Here is a 24,724-nt window from a genome sequence, read left to right on the forward strand (position 1 = left end):
CTCACCTTCCGAGGACCCCTTCGCTCGCCTCCAACTAGACACCGCATGCTGGCCTATTACCCGCCCTCGACCTCTTCATTTCCAACTGCCGCCAGGACATTAATTGCCTGAACCTGTCTATCCCCCTCCCCCACTCCAACCTCTCACCCTCACAACTCGCAGCCCTCCACTCCCACTGCTCCAATCCCGACCTCACCATCAAGCCAGTGGATAAAGGGGGCGCAGTGGTAGTCTGGCGCACTGACCTCTACACTGCTGAAGCCAGATTCCAACTCGAGGATACCTCCTCCTACCACCCCCTTGACCATGACCCCACCCCGCATCACCAAACCATCATCTCCCAGACCATACAGAACCTCATCACCTCAGGAGATCTCCCACCCACAGCTTCCAACTTCGTAGTCCAGGAACCCCGCACTGTCCGGTTCTACCTCCTTCCCAAGATCCACAAGCCTGACCACCCTGGCCAACCAATTGTCTCAGCATGCTCCTGCCCCATTGAACTAATTTCTACCTACCTCGACACTGTCCTATCACCCTTAGTCCAGGAACTCCCCACATACGTTTGAGACACCACCCATGCCCTCCACCTCCTCCAAGACTTCCGTTTCCCCGGCCCTCAACACCTCATCTTCACCATGGATATCCAGTCCCTCTACACCTCCATCCGCCATGACCAGAGCCACCAAGCCCTCCATTTCTTTCTTTTCCGACATCCCCAACAATACCCTTCCACTGACACACTCATTCGTTTGGCCGAACTGGTCCTCACCCTTAACAATTTCTCCTTCAAATCCTCCCACTTGCACCCGTATGGACCCCAGCTATGCCTGTCTCTTTGTTGGCTATGTAGAACAGTCCATCTTCCGTAATTACACCAGCACCACTCCCCACCTCTTCCTCCGCTACATTGATGACTGCATTGGCGCCACCTCATGCTGTCGTGAGGAGGTTGAGCAATTCATCAACTTCACCAACACATTCCACCCTGACCTTAAATTTACCTGGACCATCTCTGACACCTCCCTCCCATTCCTGGACCTCTCCATCTCATTAATGATGACCGACATTTTTTACAAACCCACCAACTCCCACAGCTACCTGGATTAGACCTCTTCCCACCCTACCTCCTGCAAGAATGCCATCCGTATTCCCAATTCCTCCTCCACCATATCTGCTCCCAGGAGGACCAGTTCCACCACAGAACACACCAGATGGCCTCCTTCTTTAGAGACCACAATTTCCCTTCCCATGTGGTTAAAGATGCCCTAAAACGCATCTCGTCCACATCTCGACCTCCGCCCTCAGACCCCACCCCTTCAACCGTAACAAGGACAGAACCCCCCCTGGTGCTCACTTTCCACGCTACCAACCTTTGCATAATCCAAATCATCCGCCAACATTTCCACCACCTCCAAACGGACCCCACCACCAGGGATATATTTCCCTCCCCACTCCTTTCCGCCTTCCGCAAAGATCGTTCCCTTCGTGACTACCTGGTCAGGTCCATGCCCCCTAACATCCCACCCTCCCATCCTGGCACCTTCCCCTGCCACTGCAGGAATTGCAAAACCTGCGCCCACACCTCCTCCCTCACCTCCATCCAAGGCCCTAAAGGAGCCTTCACATCCATCAAAGTTTTACCTGCACATCCACCAATATCATTTATTGTATCCGTTGCTCCCGATGCAGTCTCCTTTACATTGGGGAGACTGGACGTCTCCTAGCAGAACACTTTAGGGAACATCTCTGGGACACACGCACCAGTCAACCACACCGCCCTGTGGCCCAACATTTCAACTCCCCCTCCCACTCTGCTGAGGGCATGGAGGTCGTGGGCCTCCTTCACTGCCGCTCCCTCACCACCCGATGCCTGGAGGAAGAACGCCTCATCTTCCTCCTCGGAACACTTTAACCCCAGGGCATCAATGTGGACTTCAACAGTTTCCTCATTTCCCCTTCCCCCACCTCACCCCAGTTCCAAACTTCCAGCTCAGCACTGTCCCCATGACCTTTCCTACCGGCCTATCTTCTTTTCCACCTATCCACTCCACCCTCCTCTCTGACCCATCACCTTCATCCCACCCCCATCCACCCATTGTACTCTTTGCTACTTTCCCCCACCCTCCTCCCCCCCGACCTATCACCTTCATCCCCACATCCACTCACCTATTGTACTCTATGCTACTTTCTCCCCACCCTCCTCTCATTTATCTCTCCACCCTTTAGGCACTCTGCCTGTATTCCTGATGAAGGGCTTTTGCCCGAAACATCGATTTTACTGCTCCTCGGATGCTGCCTGAACTGCTGTGCTTTTCCAGCACCACTAATCCAGATTCAGGTTAAACCATCACTAGTCATCTCTCTCTAATGACAGAGCAGCCCTATGACCTTATAAGATTATGGTAATTTATCCTTAATTTTACTACTTACAACACTAAATACATTTGGAGAAGAAATGAATATGAAATGTCAACAATTGTTGATTACCAGATGTAATAAGATAATGGCTGATAGATTTTCATGCACAGAAACAACCTTTTCATGCGGAGGGTGGTGCGTGTATGGAATGAGCTGCCAGAAAAAGTGGTAGAGGCTGGTATACTTACAACATTTAAAAGGCAGCTGGATGGATATATGAATAGAAAGGATTTAGAGGGCTATGGGTCAAATGCTGGCAAATGGGACTAGATTAATTTAGGATATCTGGTTGGCATGGAAGATTTGAACAAACGGGCCTGTTTCAGTGCTGTAGAACTCTATGACCAGATGCTCACTGGAAGAGTATATGAAATATATTTTCTTTTTCAATAAGAATAAAACAGTGACACCTGTTTCCATATTAGTAACTTAAAATTAAACGGAACCTGATGTCAAATACCAGTGTATTGGGAGTGTGATTCTTTTGGAATTCTGATGGGAAGTTGATGAAACTAAGTAAGAATATTAAATGGACGTTAGTTACTAGGAAAGAAAACTCCCCTGAACTGAGATTAGATGGGTACAAATTAAGAGAAGCTGTGAATTCAGGTCAAATTTACACCAAAGTTTACATGAACTTGAAATGTTTTAACCCTTTCCCATCTAGCTGTTCCACCAGTTTTAATTGTTTTCATCAGAAATTTGAGATTGATTTATGTGTGTTATGATCTTAGACCAATTTCTTGAAGCCTGGTTAGGGCTATCTTATTAACTATCCTATTTAAAATAGCTCAAACGTCACATGACACCAGGTTAAACTGCAATAGGTTTAATTGAAATCATAAGCTTTTGGAGTACTGTTTCTTCATCAGGTGATAACCAACTTCACCTGCTAAACTTCACCACCGAAAGCTTGTGATTTCAAATAAACTTGTTGGCCTATAACTTAGTATTGTGTGACTTCTGATGTTGTCCACCTCAGTCTAACACCAGCACCTCCACGTCATGTCTGTTTAAAATGGATGAAGTTTGAAAATCCCAAATCCTTTATTAATAGAGTAAAGCTAGAGAATCAATGGGCTTTGAACCAAACATAATCACTACTACACCAAGTCAAAAGGTAAAATACCTCTCAATATCTCTATTACACTCCAATATTAGCATGAAATCAGAAATAATTTACAAGTGATGAAATTAGATATCCATAGATTTGTTAGCAACTTACCCAGAGTCAGTACACAGTGAGTCATGAAAGTCTTGTTGACACTCAGATCTTTCTTCACAAGGATTTTACTCACCACCCAAGATTTTGCTTCATGATGTCACTTTGACATGGAGAGCCTGCACACTTGCTCACCTCCTGGAGATTCAGTTTCATCATCTGGATCTAATACCTACTCCTTCGCTAAACTCCAGGTCCCTGGGGTGTGCACATAGCCATGCTTACAGTCACCAATTCATTGCCTGGTACTTCTTCCTTGGTTCCTATGTCAGTCATTCAATAAGATCAGGAGATTTCTCCTTTACTTCTAGCTCTGCTCACTTTTTGTGATTTCTTTTGTTTCTTGTCTTTTGATTACTTTTAGAACTTCTGGATCCTTCTCATTATCTCCCTTTCTCACTCCTGGGTACAATGTTCAGTGATTTATTTTCCTGGTTACAGTTTTCAAAACTGCTGGATCCCTCTTCAGCTGTCTCAAGCCACCTTTGGAACCAGCTTCTCACCACCCTGGTACATTGGAACTGCCTTCTGTGCCCTGTTTGCACTCTTTTTATATAGCATATACTGGGTCCTGTGACTTTTGGTTTTCCATGGCAGATCACTAGTGTACTCCCATCACCTAGATAGCCACAGCCTTTAAACATTTAAAAGAAATGCTGAGCCTAGTGTTTATGGTCTGTCCCACTCTGTGATTGTGAGGGGAGTCCCAGGACATGCCAGGAATTTGAGTTCTCTGTTTTTGCCTGAAGACTGTGTCAGAGTTGTAGTAGATTTTTTTGTAAGATTCTTTAATATGAAATGACCTTCTCCCTAACCAGGCATAGCTAAGTGGGACTTCCTAGAAAATAAACATTGGACGATGGCAGTGTATTACATGGAATGGTTTAGCTTGGGATACTACACAGCATTTTCTGTTCAGATTACTACTTGTAAAAGTTGATCAACTAACAGACGTGTAGAAGTTGAAGTTTCAGTGTCAGATCACTTAATTTCTGACTTTGTCATAATTAAATTTTACCATTTCTCTTTCCACAGTTTCTGAAACTAATTATATGTATATGAACACGTCAGATTGTCGGAATGGGACAAGCTTTGTAGAATCCTTATTCGAGGATTTTGGTATGTCTATTTTTTTCTATAATAAAGATTAACTACAGGACTAATTGTAAATTACTACAGTTATAAAGTTCTATTTCCAAGCTTCTACTGCTGTGGTGTCGTTACTTAAGGAGCCTACGAGAATCTTTTCAAGCCAGTTCTTATTATTGGGAAATATAAACTCAGCAAATACTTTGTATGACTCAAAGTGTGGCGCTGGAAAAGCACTGCTAGTCATGCTGCATCCAAGGAGCAGGAGAGCCGATGTTTCGGGCAGACGCCCAATTCTTGATGAAGGGCTTATGTCTGAAACATAGACTCTCCTGCTCTTTGGATGCTGCCTGACCTGCTGTGTTTTTACAGCACCATGCTCTTCAAAAACACCAGCAAATCTGACATGATTTTTTCTTCATAAATCCAATATGGCTGTCCACAATAACTGTATTTTTCAAGTAACTAGTAATCCAATTCGAAACATTGTTTCAAGAAATCTTCTTGCTACTCATATTAAACTGACTGCTCTGTAATGGCTATGCTTATTCCTATAAGCTTTCTTGAACAATGGCATAATGTTTGCAATTCACTAGTCCTTCAGCACCTCTCTAAACTGCTGTGAAGATTGGAAGATGATTATCGGTGCCTCTGCAATTTTCAGTCTCATTTCCTTAAATATTTTCATATGCACCTCATCCAGACATGTTGCCTTATCAAACTTAAATGCCAAGAGTTTATCATATCCCTGAATACAAACTAAAATTGCTTGTTGCTCATTGCACGCTAAACTATCAGTACCCTAGTCTATGTTTGAGTAATTAAATTTCCCCAGTACAACTACACTATGATGTTTGCATCCCTCTGTAATTTTCTTGTTATTGGGTCATTAATATATTGCATCAAGCAATGTAATTATACCTTGTTTGTTCCATAGCTTTAGCCAAATTAATTCTGAGTTTGAATGCTCTGAGCAATATTCTTTCTCCATTGCTGTCCATAACCAAAGGTAGCACACCACCCTCTTTTTTCCCTTCCTAATCTTTTCAAACTCCTTGTATTACCATATTACTCCCTGATATTCCTGTCTAATATTTTCTCCTGGATCCTATGCCAGGAGTTTATATTCTCCCAACAGCACTAGGAAAATGCCCTGTAAGGAACTCAATTCCAAATTTGTTTAGGTGCAACCCTCTGGCTTGTACAAGTGCCAACTTCCCTCAACAGTCCCAGAAACTGAAGCCTACCCTCCCGTTCTATCGTTCCAGTCTCACATGCATCTGTCTTATCTTCTATTTCTATATTCGCTTGCATGTGGCACTGGGTTTTAATTTGGAGTTGACTTTATGATGTTGCTAATTTTCTGCTTATTCCCTGAATTCTGATTGCATGACCACATCCATCCCCTTGCCAATATCATTTGTCCCATTGTAGATCACAATCTCTGATTGTTCACTCTACCCAATAAAAATATCCTGAAGCTGTTCTGTGACATTTAGGATCATAATACCAAGCAGTCACACTGATGGCCACAGAAGCATCTCCCCAAACTAGAGAATATCCTATCAATCACTTAAACATTTAGTCTTTCTACCAACAATGCACAGTGGCAGCAAGATGCACAACAGCAACTCCCCAAAACTGCCAAACACAGACACGCATGAGAATTCCTAGAAGTTAGCACTCCAAACAGAACTCTATCAACAAACACATTGATTTACCACTCACTGAGAAAAAAATCAGGAAATGACATCACCTCAGAAAATGACATCACCAACCCAAGGAAACCTAAACACATAAATAGAAAGCAGGCTATGCCGCCAGTGCTTCATCTGGAGGCTTACTGAAGTTGTTACCTGGTATGGTGATGAAACATCTGAAAGCAAACCTTCAGGCTCAGTGAGCAAACCTACAACCAGATCCCCCAAACCTCCTTCATAATCTTCCAACCCATGACCTCTACCATCTCAAAGCATAGGCAGCAGATATATGGGAACACCGACACCTGCAAGTTCCCTCCAAGCTACACACAACTTTGACTTGGAATCTTATTGCCACTTTTTCCTTCACTGTCTTTGCATCAAAATTCATAAAGACAGCAATATAGGGTGTATCCATCCACCCTGGACTGCAATAGTTCAAGAAGACTAATCCCCACCATCTTCTCAAGGGCAATTATGGATGGGCATAAGACACTAGCTAGTAAAGCTCACATCCTGAGAATTAATAAAGGAAAATACATGATGAGCATCCTATTGTAGAGAGAATGAGATATAAAAACAAGAAGTTCCTTATGGGTAATTCAGATGACTTATTTCAAGAGCACAACTATCTAAATATTCTGCAGTCAGCTTATATTCCACTTGATTTTAAATGACAATACACAGCCAAATAACCATGGGTCACTTGCTTACTGATCAAATGTTCAGCATCAACTCTTTAATTACACTCTCAAACAAAATTTCTGGAAAAGCTCAGCAAGTCAGGCAGGCTCTGTGGAGAGAAATCAGAGTTAACATTTCAGGTCCAGTGACCCTCTTCCTCAGAATAGTTTTTATTTCTTCAATTACACTGTTTGATATCTGCTTATAATTTCTTCTTCCCTTTCTCCACTATAATTTAGTTTTTATACATTATATGACTCTTAAGTGGCTATTCCTTTTGGTCAATACAACCCACAGAACTATTTTTGATTATAGATGAATTGAGTAGTTTTGGTTTGAAGCAAGTTGTATGATAATTAATAACATTTTGGATGGAAATCAAATTGGGAGTAAAAGCATCGAATGAAACTATCCAATTTTCAGGGTTTAAGATTCTGGCTCATGCTTCATAGTCAAGAATAGGTCAAATCAACTCATCAGTGAAGATAGCAAAAATATTAGCAGCTCACCCTGCTGTAATCTTTGAGTCATTTCGAAACTAACAAGCCTTTTTTTGGGATTATCACTTAGATAATTCACAGTATTAAGTCAACATAATAGTTAACTGATTGTATAAACATGTAAATGAGAATTATTAAGATGTGAAAGGTCAAATATACAGAGATTATCATTAGTCGATTTTCATTGCTAATACTGAACATCATATAGCTGTCAGATATGAAGGAAAGAATTGGTCTATTTATTTATATAGTCTGTGGTACTTTGTCTGTAAATCCTTAGTGAGTGGTCTTTCCTCAAAAGACCAGCAATGGCTATATTATATGTGGAATAGAAAACTGAATATCTGTAATTGCAGGTTCTCATATTTCATAAAAGCCCTGTGTGGTCAAGCTATTAAAGGAAATTATGGAGACAAATATGTAACCATTATGGCTGATGACACCAAAAAGTGACTGCTTAATGACGTTGACCAAAGTAACAAGAAATACTTAAATAAAGAGTTTGAAAAGATCAGTTTCCTCTTATCTTTCATCTGAAATATTCATCTCCAGTTTAAAACGTCAGTCATCCAAGCTTTTAGTCATAGAGTCATAAGAGATGTACAGCATGGAAAAAGACCCTTTGGTCCAACTCGTCCATGCCAAACATATCCTAACCTAATCTAGTCCCATTTGTCAGCACTTGGCCTATATCCCTCTAAACCCTTCCTCTTCATATTCCCGTAAGATGCCTTTTAAGTGCTATAATTGTACCAGACTCCAGCACTTCCTCTGGCAGCTCATTCCATACGCACACCACCCTCTGTGTGAAACAGTTGCTCCATTCGGCCCCTTTGTTTCTCTTTCCCTTCTCACTCTAATCCTATGCCCTCTAGTTCCGGACTCCCCCACCCTATGGAAAATATCTTGTCTATTTATCCTATCCATGCCCCTCATGATTTTTTAAACCTCTATAAGGTCACCCCTCAGCCTCCGACGCACCAGGGAAAACAGTCCCAGCCTATTCAGCCTCTCCCTATGCATCAAATCCTCCAACTCTGGCAACACCTTTGTAAATCTTTTCTGAACCCTTTCAAGTTTTACAACATCCTTCCAACACAAAGGAAACCAGAATTTCATGCAATATTTCAACAGTGGCCTCACCAATGTCCTGTACAGCTGCAACATGACCTCCCAACTCTGATACTCAATGGTCTGACCAATAAAGGAAAGCATACCAAACGCTGCCTTCATTATCCTATCTACCTGCAACTCCACTTTCAAGGAATTATGAACCTGAACAAAGTCCAGTGCTTCAATCATTCAGTTCCTGGACTGAAAATAATGAGATATGATCAAATTGCATTCATTGACCTGTATATCATGACACAAATTCGGTGTTGCCAGAGGCATTGATTGAAAGCTTAACCTTTTGAGGAAGAATTTCAGCACAACATTTATGTTTAGAGAATGAATGAGCTGTAAACTACAGATTCCTGTTTAAAAGAAAACCAAATAATTTGAGGGAATAGTTTGAATGGCTGCTGATTAATGAGAAAAGTAATTCTTGCATAACAATGACGTTTATTCAGGATATGTTGAAGCTGATAATGGGATTCACACAAATGGAGTTGATTTAAATTTACACATTTACAAGATATTTTTAAAAAAGTCTTCTCAACAGATTGCAATCTACAGATTGATAATTAATAGATTAATTAATTATCAATCTATAGATTGCAATGTTAATACTGCCTGACCTACAAAGTATTTTGCTTACCTGTCATTCATAAGCTGTTAAAAATCTCTGAATTTCTTCCAACTTGTTATGGACCAGGCCTGACCCCTCAAAACGTTTTTAAACGGGTAGCCCAGACTGTAACTTTGCTATTTGTTTCAGGTAAGCGTATAGCGGACATTCCCAGAGTGAATTAGCTGATCTGATTGACAAGTTTTAAACAAACAGAATTTATTTACAAAATTACGGAATGAACTACAAAGAACAGAAATTAGAATACCGGATAACTCCTCCTGTCCCAAAACCTGACAGACTATCCCGACCTAATGATGCTGTTTTAAAAATACTTGCAACAATCCTCATAAACAGACCCCTTAGGACAAAGAGTAAAAATGACACAAAAATCTTACAGGTCACAAAGTCAGAAGGGCTGGAGGATGGAGAGGGCTTCCAGTTTCAACTGTGACTCTAATTCAACTAACCCCCGACTGGACTGAACTGACCTGTGCAGCTAGAGAGCTGGCCACGCCACCTTGTTTATACCAGTTTTTTTTAAAGACTTGCAAGCTTTCTGTCTGAAGCATTATCTGTTAGGTATAAACAGAAAGAGCCCCAATAAAGCTTTCAAACCCAGCCTAGTTGGAGCCTGGCCAATTACCTCCCTCTGGAAAAAAAAATCTCAAGGACATAATAACCTTATAAAAAGACCAATATCAGGACAAACTATTATGACCAAGTTATCTGTCTATACATGCTGAATTTTTTCAGCACTTTTGTTTTTATTTCAGGTCTTCATCATCTGCAATATTTTATTTTTATTTGAGCTTCTACCAAGGCTCTTCTATTTGCAATTATTGTATATCGTGCTCAGCAGATTGAAGAATTGAGCTCTTGACTTATGCATGTCAGAAATAGGAATGGAGTTTACTGCAAGGAATATGAAAAGTGTAGGTAATCCTGTTCCACAAACAGGGTTATCCCTCATCATGAGAGAGTAGGCAAGAATGCCTTACAGTACAGATGGTCCAGATAAATGTGATTTTTTTTTTTCAATATACTTTCCTGTGATATGAGCAGAATAGTCTTGACCTTTACACATGTACATGATCAGTTTTCTGGACTTCAGTGGCCCAACACCACTCAAGGGTTACTGGAGATGGGCAATAAATGCAGGCTGAGCCAGTGGTATCCACATTCTATAAGTCAATTTAAAAACAAGATGTACAATAATCCCCCCATACCCACAGGGGTTATGTTCCAAGACCTACTGTGGAAGCCCAAAACCACAGATAGGAACGAACCCATTCATTTAAATGGAAAATTTACCTTCCCAGCAGCCTCCTAGTCCCTGGTTCCGGAAGGTTCCCCATAATGTGTTCGGGCTGTGGCAAACCGTGGGTAACTGAAACTGCGGAAAATGATTCCGCAGATACGGAGGTCGCTCTGTACTGTGCAAACATTTGGTAAGATGGAGCTAGAAACAAATCACTTAACTCTTTTAGTTCTCACTGAGTGAGCAACAATGGTAAGTAAATTTTCTTAGTTTCATAGACAGGGCTTTGCATTGTATAATAACATAAGCATGTGGGTATACTATTTTCACTCACATTGGTGAGCTATCTTGCGTGAGTTATACAAATAGTTCATTAAGTACACGCTGCATTTTCCTTTTCACCCAAAGTTTCAAATATTATATTGGCTATTCTGAACACTTGGCACCAAAGTTATTGGAGGTTTTCAGGATGAAAAGAACTAAGTCAATCTAAAATACTTCACCATTATGATATGTCAACTGTGACTCACTATTTGTTGCATTCTTGCCTCTTCAGTTCAAGTTCCACCTCAGGGGCACAAATATCGAGGCTGACACGGCAATGTTTTCTTGAGGGTGCAATGCACTGTGGAATGTTCTTTTATTTAAAGAGAGGTTAAACCGAGGCTGAATTTTTCAACTGTTGTTGAAAAAGAATCCCATGACACTCTTTTGAAAAAGAGCTGGAGTTATCTCTAATCTCCTGACCAATATTTAGCCCTCAATCCACATCAAACAGATTATTTGGTCAGGGAATTTGAGGGGGAAATTGCCAATATGTTTCCACATAATAGTGGTGACATGTCAAGCAAATGCTTGTTTGTAAAGTGATTCGAGATGTCTGGTTATGAAAAGCACTCTTAAATATCACAGATCCCTGTTCCAGATTGATACAACTTTGTGTAAAGCACTCAGGTTATTTTTCAGCCTCCTCAAATGATTATGATGCTTCTACTGGGGTCTTGCTATTATAACTGTGTCATCAATGGTAAGGACATCTCTAACCATCTCTTTAACAGACTCTACAACTTCCTCTATTACATCCTTAGTCGACTTTCTCTGTTATCAGCCTTGCATTTTCTAAATCCCAACCAGCTAGCCTTTGCATCTTTATTCACCATAATATTTCTTCAGCTGGCAATCTTTTAAATATACCCTCACTTCCACATTTTCCCTTATCTATATGAAATCCATTACTTCCTCTCAACCTGTTCATTGTTTTGGTATGGCCTTTCCTCTTGTTCCCATATGTCCAAGGAATGTGGATTTGAAATTTTGTTGTTGGAAATTGATTTCAACACTCTTTGTCAGATCAGATGGACAACAAAAACATTCTTGGATCCTGTTGTGTCCTGCCAAACTGCTTAAGATTCAGCATCATTCTAGAATGCAAAGGTTACCTCCAACATCTTTATGCCATTGCAAGTAGTCTTAATTTTTTCCTCCTACCACCCATCTATCTCCTCAAGCAATGAATGATAAGCTCAAGGACTTGTTTGGCGTGAAGATTGATTCAGCTTGTTCAGGATAACCCCTCTACACCGATTTGAATAGTGAACTATTTCCTATGTACCTTCATGCCCTCTTTAAGTCCGTTAGCTACATTATTGTAATTGAGTTCTGAGAAAGGGTCACCCAACCTAAAATGTTAACCCAGATTTATTTCCACAGATGCTGAACTTTTCCAGCAATTTTTGTTTTCATTTTACAGCATCTGCAGTTCGTTTGACTCTCTATTTAGAGTCATAGAGGTATACATCACGGAACCACATCCTTCAGACCAACTCGTCTATGCTGACCAGATATCCTAACCTAATCTAGTCCCATTTGCCAGCACTTGGCCCATATCCCTCAAAATCTTTCCTACTCATATACCCATCCAGATGCCTTTTAATGCTATAATTGTACCAGACTCCACCACTTCCTCTGGTAGCTCATTCCATACAAGCACCACCCTCTGTGGAAAAAGTTGCCCCTTAGGTCCCTTTTATATCTTTACTCTCTTACCCTAAACCTGTGCCCTGTAGTTCTGTTTATTCCCCGACCCCAGGGAAAAGTCTTTGTCTATTTATCCTATCCATGCCTCTCATAATTTTATAAACTTCTATAAGGTCACCCCTCAGCCCCAGAGGGCTACAGAGAAAACAGTCCCAGCCTATTCAAACCTCCCCACTTAGCTCAAATCCTCCAAACCTAGCAACTTCCTTGTAAATCTTCTCTGAAGCCTTTCAAGTTTCACAACATTCTTCCGATAGGAAGGAGATCAGAATTTGCAAGCAATATTCCAAAATGGCGTAACCAATGTCTTGTATAGCCACAACATGACCTCCCAATGCTCTGACCAATAAAGGAAAGCATACCAAACGCCTTCTTCACTATCCTATCTTCCTGCAACTCTACTGTCAAGGAATTATGAATCTGCACTCCAAGATCTCTTTGTTCAGCAATACTCCCCAGGACCTTACCATTAGGTGTGTAAGTCCTGCTCTGATTTGCTTTTCCAAAATGCAGCAGCTCATCTTTATCTAAATTAAACTCCATCTATCACTCTTCAGCCTATTGGCCCTTCTGATCAAGATCCTTTTGGGACTCTGAGGTAACCTTCTTCACTGTCCACTATACCTCCAATTTTGGTGTAGTCTGCAAATTTACTAACTATACCTCCTATTTTCACATCCAAATCATTTACATAAATGATAAAAAGCAGTGGACCCAGCACCGATCCTTGTGGCACACCACTGGTCACAGGCTTCTGGTCTGAAAAGCAACCGTCCACCACAACACTCTGTCTTCTACCTTCGAGCCAGTTGTATATCCAAATGGCTAGTTCTCCCTGTATTCCATGTGGTCTAACCTTGCTAACCAGTCTCCCATGGGGAACCTTGTCAAAAGCCTTACTGAAGTCCATATAGATCACATCATGTGATTATGTTGTTAGGGTTGGAGGACTTGAGCTATAGGGAGAGGCTGAACAGGCTGGGGCTGTTTTCCCTGGAGCATTGGAGGCTGAGGGGTGACTTTATAGAGATTTATAAAATCAGGAGGGGCATGGATAGAATAAATAGACAAGATATTTTCTCTGGGGTGGGGGGAATCCAGAGTTAAATGGCATAGGTTTAGGGTGAGTGGATAAAGACAGAAAAGGCACTAAAGGGCAACTTCTTCACACAGAAGATGATGCGTGTACGGAATGAGCTGCCAGAGGAAGTGGTGGAGGCTGATAAAATTACAGCATTTAATAGGTATCTGGATGGTTAAATGAATAGCAAGGGTTTAGAGGGATATGGGTCGAGAGTGTGGTGCTGGAAATGCACAGCAGGTCAGGCAGCATCTGAGGAATGCTGCCTGACCTGCTGCGCTTTTCCAGCACCATACTCTCAACTCTAATCTCCAGCATCTGCTGTCCTCACTTTCGCTGAGAGGGATATGGGCCAAGTGCTGGCAAATGGGACCAGATTAGGTTAGGATATCTGGTAACTGTTGTAATTCTTCTCTAATGTTGTCTATCTCGCTTCAAATTAATCATCATCATTAATCTCCTTCAAAAAGGAGATCCTTCTAATCGTCATTCTCTCCCAAGTCCCTGTCACCTCCAAAATCCAAGCTGCTGTGATAGGTTACCATGGACACTATCTCCTTCAACGTCCTTGACTAGTCTGCAGCATTTAACATGATTATTCACAAATTCTGCTCCATTAGCCAGTTTGGACATCACTCATCAGATTCCATTCTTTGCTATACAGTCATACCCAGAGAATTATCTTCTATGACGTCTCTCCCACTCTCACACCAGTCTTTTTGCACTCTGCTATCTCTAAGGGTCTACCGGTGATGGCCTGTTTCTCATATTTATGGTGCTGGCAATAATATCAAAAATACATCAGCATCGACATTTACATAAAGGATGCCCAGCTCTACACACCAATGCCTTTCTTGGTCCTTTCACTGACTCTTACTTATTAGATTGGTCATCTGCCATCTAGAACTGGATGAGCAGACATTTTCCTAATAGTATTGGCAAGTTCAAAGCCATTGTCTTTGGCCTCAGGCACTAATTCTAGTCTTGAAGCACTAGTTCCATCTTTTAATCCTGGCAATTGCGAGAGGCTGAACTGGACCTTTTTTCAGTTACACTCCTGACTCTGCTTTGTGAAACAAAATATTACACCAAATCCAATAAGATGTTCAGGCAGAACTTACATGGAGAATATATGGGGAGCATATGAATTAGATTAGATTCCCTACAAATCCACACCGACCCTCCAAAGACCCATCCCCCTACCAAATATTTACCCCTGACTAATGCACCGAACACTATGGGCAGTTTAGCATGGCCAATTCACCTGACCTGCACATCTTTGGACTGTGTGAGGAAACCGGAACACCTGGAGGAAACCCACACAGACACGGGGAGAATGTGCAAACTCCACACAAGCAGTTGCCCAAGTTGGGAATCGAACCTGGGTCCCTGACTGTGAGGCAATAATGCTAACCTCTGAGCCACCGTGCTAACCACTTGGCATGAGTTTACATGAATGGAGCTGCTGGGAAGCCTACCACATCAATACAAAAGATAAGACTGAAGCCTTTGCAACAGTCTTCAGTCAGAAATGCTAAGTGAATGATCCAGAGATCCCCACATCACAGATGCCAACCTTCAGTTAATTGATATCAAAGAACAGCTAGTCACACTGGATATTGCAAAGGCTATGAGCACTGCCAGTATTTCTGCAATACTGCTAAATACTCATGCTCCAGAACTTGCCCACATCCCTTGCCAAGCTCTTCTAGTATAGCGCCAACACTGCTATCTATCTGACAACATGGGCAATTATCCAGGTGTGTCCTATACACTAAAAGCAGGATAAATCCAACCCCGCCAATTACCACCCATCAGTCTACTCTCGATCATCAATAAAGTGAAGGAAGGTGTCATCAACCGTACTATCAAGCATCATCTGCTCAGCAATAACCTGCTGAGTGATGCCCAGTTTGAGCTCTATCTTTCCTGATGAAGGGCTTTTGCCTGAAACGTCGATTTTGCTGAAGCTCCTCGATGCTGCCTGAATTGCTGTGCTCTTCCAGCACCATTGATCCAGATTCTATCAAGGTTACTCTAACCTGATCTCATTACATTTTTGGTTCAAACACAGGCAAAAAAAGTTGAATTCAGAGGTGAGATGAGAGTGACTACCCTTGACATCAATGCTGCATTTGACAGAGTGTGGCCTCAGGGAGCCCTAGCAAAACTGAAATCAGTAGGAAGCATGGGGAAAACTAAACTGGTTAGAGTCATACCTAGAACAAAGGAAGGTGGTTGTGTTTTTTGGAGGTCCTCCACAGGGTATTGTCTGGGTCCAATCAGCTTCATTTATGAACATCTATCCATTGTAAGGTCAGAGGTAGGGACGTTCACTGTGTGACTATCAATGTTCAGCACCATTCTCAACTCCTCAAAAGTGAAGCAGTCCATATTCAAATACATCAAAACTTAGATAATTTCCAGGTTTGAGCTGACAAGTGGCAAGTAATGTTTGTGCTGCACAAGTGCTAGCCAGTTAACATCTCCAATAAGAGAGAATCTAACCACTGCTCTTTGGTATTCAATGCATCACCAACATCGAATCCATCACTGTCAACATCCTGGGGTTACCATTGATCAGAAACTGAACTGGACTTATCATATAAATACAATGATTGGAAGGTCAGAATTTAAGAAAACTGCAGCAAGTAAATCACCTTCTGATTAGCGAAAGCCTCTCCACAAGGCACAAGTTAGGAGTGTGATGGAATACTCCCCATTTGCCTAGATGAATGCAAACCAAAAACCACTCAAAGCTTGTCATCTTCCAAGACAAAGCAACCCACTTGATTGGCACTACATTAACAAAACTTCATTCCCTCTACTACTAATGCTCAGTGGCAGTAGTGTCTACCTTTGGAAGATTCATGGCAGAAATTCACCAAATCTCCTTAAATAGCACCTTTCAAATCCATAATCATTACCATTTAGAAAGACAAGGACATCAGATACATGGGAACATCATCGCCTGCAAATTCCCCTCTAAGCCATTCACCATCCAGGTTGGAAATGTTTCGCTGTTCCACTGTGTCACTGGCTCAAAATCCTGGAATTCCCTTCCTAAGGGCACTGTGGGTCAACATACATCATACACACTATAGCGGTTCAAGAAGGCAGCTCACCATCACTTTCTCAAGGGTCACTTGGGATGGGCAATAAATGCTGGCCAACCAGCAACACCCACATTGCATGAATGCATTGTATAAAAAGCATAGGGGTAGTGTGTTGGTGATCAATTGTGAAAGCTGCAGATTTCATTATTTCTCTCATTTCTTAAAGGAAGTGCCAGCACTCTGAGGCAGGCCTTGTAACCACATTGCTCTACTACCATCTTGGGTTAATTCCAGAATTACCTGCCACAACTACTGTAAAATCCAGCCTGCCAAAATGAAAATCAAATGTTTGTGATGGTAGTTTCTGGGTTGGGTTTGGAGACTCCTAAAACTATACAAACAAGTACAGCTCTCTTCAGTTCACAGATTGTGAATGATATGAAAGATTGTTTGGATTATTACAGAATATTGAAGCAGCAACACATTTCAGGCTCCTCAATATAATATCATTTTACAAAATTTCTTAAACGATTCCAGGCATTTCTCTGCACTGTTTCATCAAGAAGTCCATTCCATACATTGATTACTGTGTTTACAAAGAAATTCCTGATATTGCTGCCAACATTGCTATGATATTATGGGATATTAGTCTTTTTTTAAAAAAAAAGTACTAATCAAATCAAATTACCTTTTGGCGATCTGACAATTGAGATGGATTGTCTGTGACTCTGAAGTCTTATATATCCAGCACAGGAGATCTCACACAAGAAGAATGTGTATGGCAATTGTAATAATAAAGTTCTATGGAAAAGAGTGCTTGTTACCAACAATGAGTATTGTGAAGAAAACACACTTTGTAAAATTTATTTCCTCTCTTGAGCACTGCCAGCACTCAGGAATCAGTCACTATCAGCAGCTTAATTAACGGTAATGAACCTCTTATCGTGCTGCCTCCTGTGACACATGAGCTACACAGAAAATGCAAAAAACACTAATCACTCGATGCACTAATTGCTCGTGAACAATTTTGTGCTATTTTTAGAACAGTTACATTATAAACCTTGCTTGTTTAAATGCAGATTGTGAACTATGTGACCTTAAAGACATGCAGGAGGAACATAAGGATGGAAACCAGATTCAGATGCCTTCCCAGGAAGCTCCCCATTCCAAATCAGTGAGTTGAGTGTGTTTGGGCCCTTCCTAAATGCTGCTAAAATAATCAGTATAGGAAAGGAGCCATTATTTTCTTTTTGACAAATCAAATCAATAAATACTTCTAATCTTTAATATGTTGACTGTAGCAAATCCTTTTACTTCCTCAAATCATTCTTGTTCAATTGCTAACTGTAGAAGTTACCATTTTAATGATATTTTTGATTGAGGTTAATTTCTTTTGGGCAATGTAATTAATAAAAAGTAGAGTTGTCATTAGACAATTATGTACTGAAGAATCAACAATGCAATTTGTCCCCATAGTTAGGGAGTCCTGTCACAGTTGAGTTCTGCATAAATGTCATGCGCAAAATATAGTCCATAAATATCTGACAACTCAGAAAACAATATCATTTTCTTTTTTAAAAAAAGCCTTGAATAAAGTTTAAATGAAGGACAACCAAAACAAAAGTTGAACTTTTTTTATTATATTAGACTTTAAGACTTAAGTTGAACTTTGGATTCAGTTCTTATTCAATATGTCAACCACACAATTTAACTGACAGCTAAACTTGACCAGATTTAACCAAAATGTGAAGGACTTCTGAATGAAATATTTAACTGGCGGTAAGTATGCCTTCTCAAAAAAAATGGAATAGCAAGATTCAAGGAAAAGCAGGAGATTTCTCTGTCTTGACTGGTATGTATGTTGTTACTCAGGGGCACAATTGTCCCCACATTGCAAGGTTCCAAGTTCGAATCCCATTATGTTCGTAAGAATCAAGGCTGTCACTCCAGTGTAGTATTGACAGACCATTGATCAGTAGGAGGTGCTACCTTTTGGATGAAGTGTAAAAGAAGGCCCATCTACTTGCTTTCTGATAGAAAAGATCTCATGGCACTGTTTTAAAGAAAAGCAGGGAGGGTATCCCCATTGAACCGGTCCATAGTTTTCCTTAATCACAAAAACCAGATTATGTGGTCAATGTCTCAATTATTGTTCACGGGAATTTGCTAAATGCAAATTAGTTGCCATATGTCCTACATTATAACAGGGACCACACTTTAAAGAGCACTTCATTGGCTAGAAAATTAGGTATCTGGTGGTGGTGAAGTGTGACATAAGTGAAAATCATTTTTTTCAACCAGCATTATTGAAGCTGATTATTTCGTCGTTTATCAGTGTTTATGAGACTTTGCGAGATGTAATTGGTAGTACTGAAATTCTGATTTGTGAAATAAATTTCTCTTATTCAGGGAATGTCTGATACACCACCTCCTCTACCCACAACACCACCACCTGAAGATTATTATGAAGAAGCTGTACCATTAAGCCCAGGAAAGGTTCCTGAGTACTTCACCTCTCGCAGTAAGTGTCTTGGTCATTTGAGGAGGAATCATGTGAATCTATCTTGTAATGACAGAATCACCATTTGTTTTCTTACTAAATCACTTAAATGATGAGCAATCTGTGAAAACATTGCACAAGGTATGCTGGTTCCAAACGGAACCATGGGTAAAGGATTGTTACGCTAATCCTAGTTTCCTTTCAGCTTTCAAGCCTCATTTGATCAAGGTAACTGGACTTTACTTCTGGTTGTCAGTGCAATCAAATTAATGTGGGTATTTAATGATGATTTTGCTGGACTAATCCAGAAGACTGGAATTATTTGCCAGGGACATGACTTCAAGTCCTCCAATGGCAACTGTAGAATTTGAATTCAATTAATTAAATAATTAATTAGAATTAAGAAGTTGAATCAATATTAGTGACCAGAAAAGTACTGAATTGTTGTAAAAACCCATCTGGTTTACTACTGTCATTGACGGAAGGAAATCAGGCAGTCTTATTCAGTTTAGCATATGTGTGACTCGTGACAATATGATTGTCTCTTAGCATTCCTCTGAAATGGCTTAACAAGGTATTCAGTGGCAGGTAAGAAGGTGGCTCACCAACAACTACATAAAGGCAATTAGGAATCAATAATAAATTCTGCTGTTGCCAGTGATGCCCATATCTATAAATGAATAAAACAAAAAAAAAGATCAGATTCCAAGCAACAGTCTACATCTGTGAATTGTTACCTAAACCAGTCATGGTACTTGTAATATTCTCTGTGCAGTCAAAGAGAAAAGTCCAACGAAACAAATATACTCTGAAATCAGGAGGGGTGAATAGTTGTTTATATTGTATAATTTTCTTTATTTATGTTGAAATCTTTAATTCCAGTTTATGTACTTGACTACAAATGAAGGGTAAGATTTTACCGACTCAGCAGCTGATACCATCTAGTTGTTCAGCCAGAGCTGTGTGGTTGGAGTAGAAAGCAGACAGTCAGCAAAAACCTCTAGTGCTTCCAGAAGGTTTGCAGTACAAGTCTCAGGTCAGCAAGGTTTAAATGCAGAAACAGCTAAGCTCATCTTCAGTCCAGAATTACATCATCACCATTAAGTATTTATGTTGTTAATAAAATATTGTAATGTCAACAATGTACTAAATAAACCAGTGAATACTACTTTCTCAGGACCCCATTTTGCAGTCTCAGTACACTTCAATCTGTATTTGATTAGAATTCTTCTCTGAAAGGTTTGCTTTCACATTGTGATGTCCCTGGTTGTCAAAATAATCTTGTGCTGAACAGATGGTCATTTTTGGAATTGTAACTATAATCTGGATTCCACACCGTTAATTGAATTTTTGTCAATCAAGTTATAAGACTAGACTACAAATTTAATGCCATCTTATAAAATAATAAATTTAGTAAGATGGCCTGAAATATTCACTGAAGCTTTGCTATTTCACTGCACAGCTAGGATAGAATCTACTTGTATATGTAAATAAATCACAAAAATATTTGCATTTTGTCTATTCCAGGGATTGTCACAATGTAGTGATATTTCCTTTAATTTTTTTTATACACAGTATTTAAAAACGATTGTGTTCATTACATTGTACTGCTTGAAATACAATTGCGACTCAAATGCCTGCTTATGACAACATTTAAACATTTGTATCTGAAATAAAGCAATCACTTGGACTACCGATGGAATCTTTCCGCAGGGAATCGGCAGAACCCTATTGAAATTTAGGGTCAGTCGATCAATTATTGATCAAATGCAGTTTAGGAAATTAATTCCCCATTTTAAAGAAATCAATCTTGTTTGCAAATCTCTTCTGATAGAAGCCATGAGCACTTTGGAAGTTCAAAATTGAAGTTCAGCACTCAATTAAACATGAGCTGCTTAATCAGTCACAAGACAGGCTGTCGCACTGCAGTTGCCTACTGCCTGGTCTAGCACATAGTAGACATGTATAAACCTGTTATGCAGTACATTGGATGTCAAGCCATTTCATTCTTCTTTTTTAAATTCATCAGCCAAACTCATCAGTAATCATTGCAGCTGCTTTTGCTGTGTTCTGCTTGCAGTGTACCTCCTGCTTGCTGACCTTCCCAGTTTCCACTTCCCTCTCTTCCTGTCTAGTTACAAACCTCTGGCTTCCTCCCTCCCTCAGATGATCTCTGTCCCAAGTCTAAAATGAGGATTCAGGAAAGGGATGGTCAGTGAGTGGGAGGTTTGGGTTTGTGAACAGGAGAGTCAGGAAGGGGTCAATAAGCAAAAGGATAGAGTGCACAGCAAGAAGCAAGATGAAGGGGAGGTTGGTGAACAGGAATCTTGGGGAGGCAAGGAAGATAGCTGGAACTGGGAAAATAGTAGAACATAACAACTTCATTTTGTTTCCTTTCCATTAAAATTATTCCCTAACTTATTTACAACGGATTGCTCTATGTAGTTTTATTAACATAATTGAGAGTAGGTTTTTAATCACCTAAGGTGAACAGATTAATGAGTGTCAAGTCCTTGAACTTGTGAGTAACTTGATTTTATCATCACTGAGAATAGCTTTAAAAAAAAAGTACCAAACTTTTATACCTTGATTTCTTTAACTTCTCAATTTCTCACTTAGGAATTTTTATTTGACCAAACTTAAAGTGTGGTAACAAGTTCTGCACACCTGCAAAAATGAACACAATTTGTAGAGCCTTCCCAAACCAGCATATTGCCAGAATCTCTCAATTCTGTCCAGGGATTTGTATAAATATTTAGAGATTATCATTAATTACTGCAAGTTTAAAAATAAAAGAACTGTCACTACTAACATCAGTCAGAGGACTAGGTTACAGTTAATAAGGAAATGTAGAGAAGTAATGTTCTATGTATATTGAAGCAAGGTTACAAAGAACTTAACAATGTGCTCAGTTCCTAAACTATTCATTTTTTCTAATCTTTTTTGTGTCTTATGTACAAATATGTCTTTTTTGAAATTCTACTTGCAACCCAACTAAAATTTTCCAATATTCTAATGATCCTTTTTTTTTCTAAGGAATATCTCTAGTCTAGCAAGAATTGATGTTTCCCAAAGTCTTATGCATCCATTTCCAGAAGATCTGTATTCAGTTTGGTTAGAAATCAAATGCAATAAAAAGTGAAAACATTTTTTTCTTGTTTTTAATTCAATAACATAGATAAAGGGCCAAGGTAAATAGAACAGGATATGGCCAAAGTTGAAATGATAACAACCAAAGCTGAGAGAAATTACAAAATGACAGTCAGTGAGGTTTTCAAAACTTTTATGATTAAGTGAAGATCAAGGGACAGAAGAAATGCTACAGTTTTGAGACCTGAGAAAATAAGTCGGAAATTGCACAATCAATCTTGATTTTAGCTGAGTGAACATAGTGGCCATATGGGACGCTATGCTTAGGAGAAGAAACACAATTTTAAAAGAACAAGAACAATTCTAGTATTTGTAAAATAGTGAAGATAATCAGTGGGAGAATGGTGAGAAAAGCATTCTAGAACCTATCTTTGTACAGAGTATTTTTTTAATTTGATAACTTAAAAACCGTGGGGGCGGCACGGTGGCACAGTGGTGTGGGCGGCACGGTGGCACAGTGGTTAGCACTGCTGCCTCACAGTGCCGGAGACCCGGGTTCAATTCCCGCCTCAGGCAACTGACTGTGTGGAGTTTGCACGTTCTCCCCGTGTCTGCGTGGGTTTCCTCCGGGCGCTCCGGTTTCCTCCCACAGTCCAAAGATGTGCAGGTCAGGTGAATTGGCCATGCTAAATTGCCCGTAGTGTTAGGTAAGGGGTAAATGTAGGGGTATGGGTGGGTTGCGCTTCAGCGGGTCAGTGTGGACTTGTTGGGTCGAAGGGCCTGTTTCCACATTGTAATGTAATGTAATCTAATCTAATCTAATCTAAAACTAAATTATTATTATTGCTATGTAATGTCATTTCTGCCATTCTCTTTGTCAGCAATCATTTTTCAAAATACAGCAAAAATATAACATACAATAAAGTCAGCTTTAGCTCAGTGTTGGAAGTTTTGCCTCTGAGTCAAAAGGTTGGGGGAGACGGGAAGTTTGGTTTTAAATTTCACTTAAAAAGCATAAGCATGTATTCTAGGCTGGCGTTTACATTCAGTGCTGAGGGAGTGTTGCACAGTCGGAAATGTTATTTTCTATCTGAATTAAACAATACTAAGTGTTTCCACCATTTCCTTATGGGTTCTGTTCCATTGAGGTCTATTTGGCTATTTCCTTTGTTTCTACAGATTAGTTTTGAATTTGCTGTCATTCAAGCTTGATGATTTCTTGTTTCTGTCAAGTTGAAATAGCTTGTAGTGTACATCTAGGTACATGATGATTGGTACAGGTTTTGCCTGAAAGATTTAACTTGGATGATACCCCAGAAACAGATGTTTGGGTCCTGATCCTAACTGATCTTTCCATATCCTATTCATCATACAAACATGAAAAGTAAACTTACTCAAATTAACTATTTCAGGTAAGTTGCAGTTTTTGAGGGAGTTGAAGTTTTCAGTACCACCAATGTAGAATGGAATTCTAACGTCATGAGAATGTGGCATATTCTTCCCTAACAGGTGGTAGACACTTTGTCTTTAAGATTGAGTTAGTTAGATTTTTGATAGACAAGTGAGTCAAGGAAATTGGAGCGCAGATAGAAAAGTGAAGATGAAACTACAGCCTGATCAGGCAAGATCTGTTTGAAAGGTGGAGTAAGCTCAGAGGACTAAATAGCCTATTCCCATTCCTAAATCCTATGTTCTTATGTTAAAGTGATGCATATGAATGTAAGTCTTGCACATTTTCATAGGAGAAGGCCATGTTCCATCAGGTCTCTGTTTTCTCTTGCGAACGTGAACAATACGTGAAGACTATATGCTTCAGCATTTTACCAAGGGAAAAGATTTTCAGCTATCCAATGATACCTTTTCCAGTCATTTTGTAGGTGCTTTATTATCCTTTCTGGAAAATGATGGACAGAACTGTAATATCAGCTAATTCAGGCTGGAACACAGATATTCGCTGACTTCAAATGATTTATATTTCCTTCATCTTAAATCCCATTGCTAGCTTAACATCTAAAGAAATACCTGTATAAGTTTTTTTTTATCAAACAAGAATAAATGAGTGAGTCCATTATTCTTTCATGTTTTTTTTTCTTTTGTAATGACAGCTTTTAGAGTTTTTAGACTGCTGCACGTTATTTTGGAAGGGAATGGAATTGTTTAAAAATCACAAAGGAAGCATAGTATTGTGGCCTTTGATGAATGGGCTAAAGTCAGAGAACAAAGCATGACATTTTTCATTTATATTGTTCTTGTGGAGTTGGGGGAGGGGAAGGTATAAGAACTAGAGCTTGAAATGTATTTTCATCTCAAAATGGCACAACTATCCTCAAGTGGTTTCTCTCAATGTGCTGATT

At 40.0% G+C, this 24,724-nt stretch overlaps 1 protein-coding gene across 3 annotated transcripts in view; it reads left to right on the forward strand.

Annotated features, from left to right (window-relative positions):
• Window positions 1-24,724, forward strand: part of afap1l1a (actin filament associated protein 1 like 1a) — a 211,746-nt gene that overhangs the window by 115,646 nt on the left and 71,376 nt on the right. For all 3 annotated transcript variants that reach the window (XM_043703824.2, XM_087995440.1, XM_043703823.2), the window contains exons 3-5: window positions 4,679-4,762; window positions 17,860-17,954; window positions 19,190-19,301. In XM_043703824.2, coding sequence (XP_043559759.2) covers window positions 4,679-4,762; window positions 17,860-17,954; window positions 19,190-19,301 — 291 coding nt within the window. The remainder of the gene's footprint in view (window positions 1-4,678; window positions 4,763-17,859; window positions 17,955-19,189; window positions 19,302-24,724) is intronic.

This window comes from Chiloscyllium plagiosum, unplaced genomic scaffold (genome assembly GCF_037043375.1).
Source record: "Chiloscyllium plagiosum isolate Xiang-an unplaced genomic scaffold, Cpla_swu_hap1 HiC_scaffold_16, whole genome shotgun sequence".
Classification (NCBI taxonomy): Eukaryota; Metazoa; Chordata; class Chondrichthyes; order Orectolobiformes; family Hemiscylliidae; genus Chiloscyllium; species Chiloscyllium plagiosum.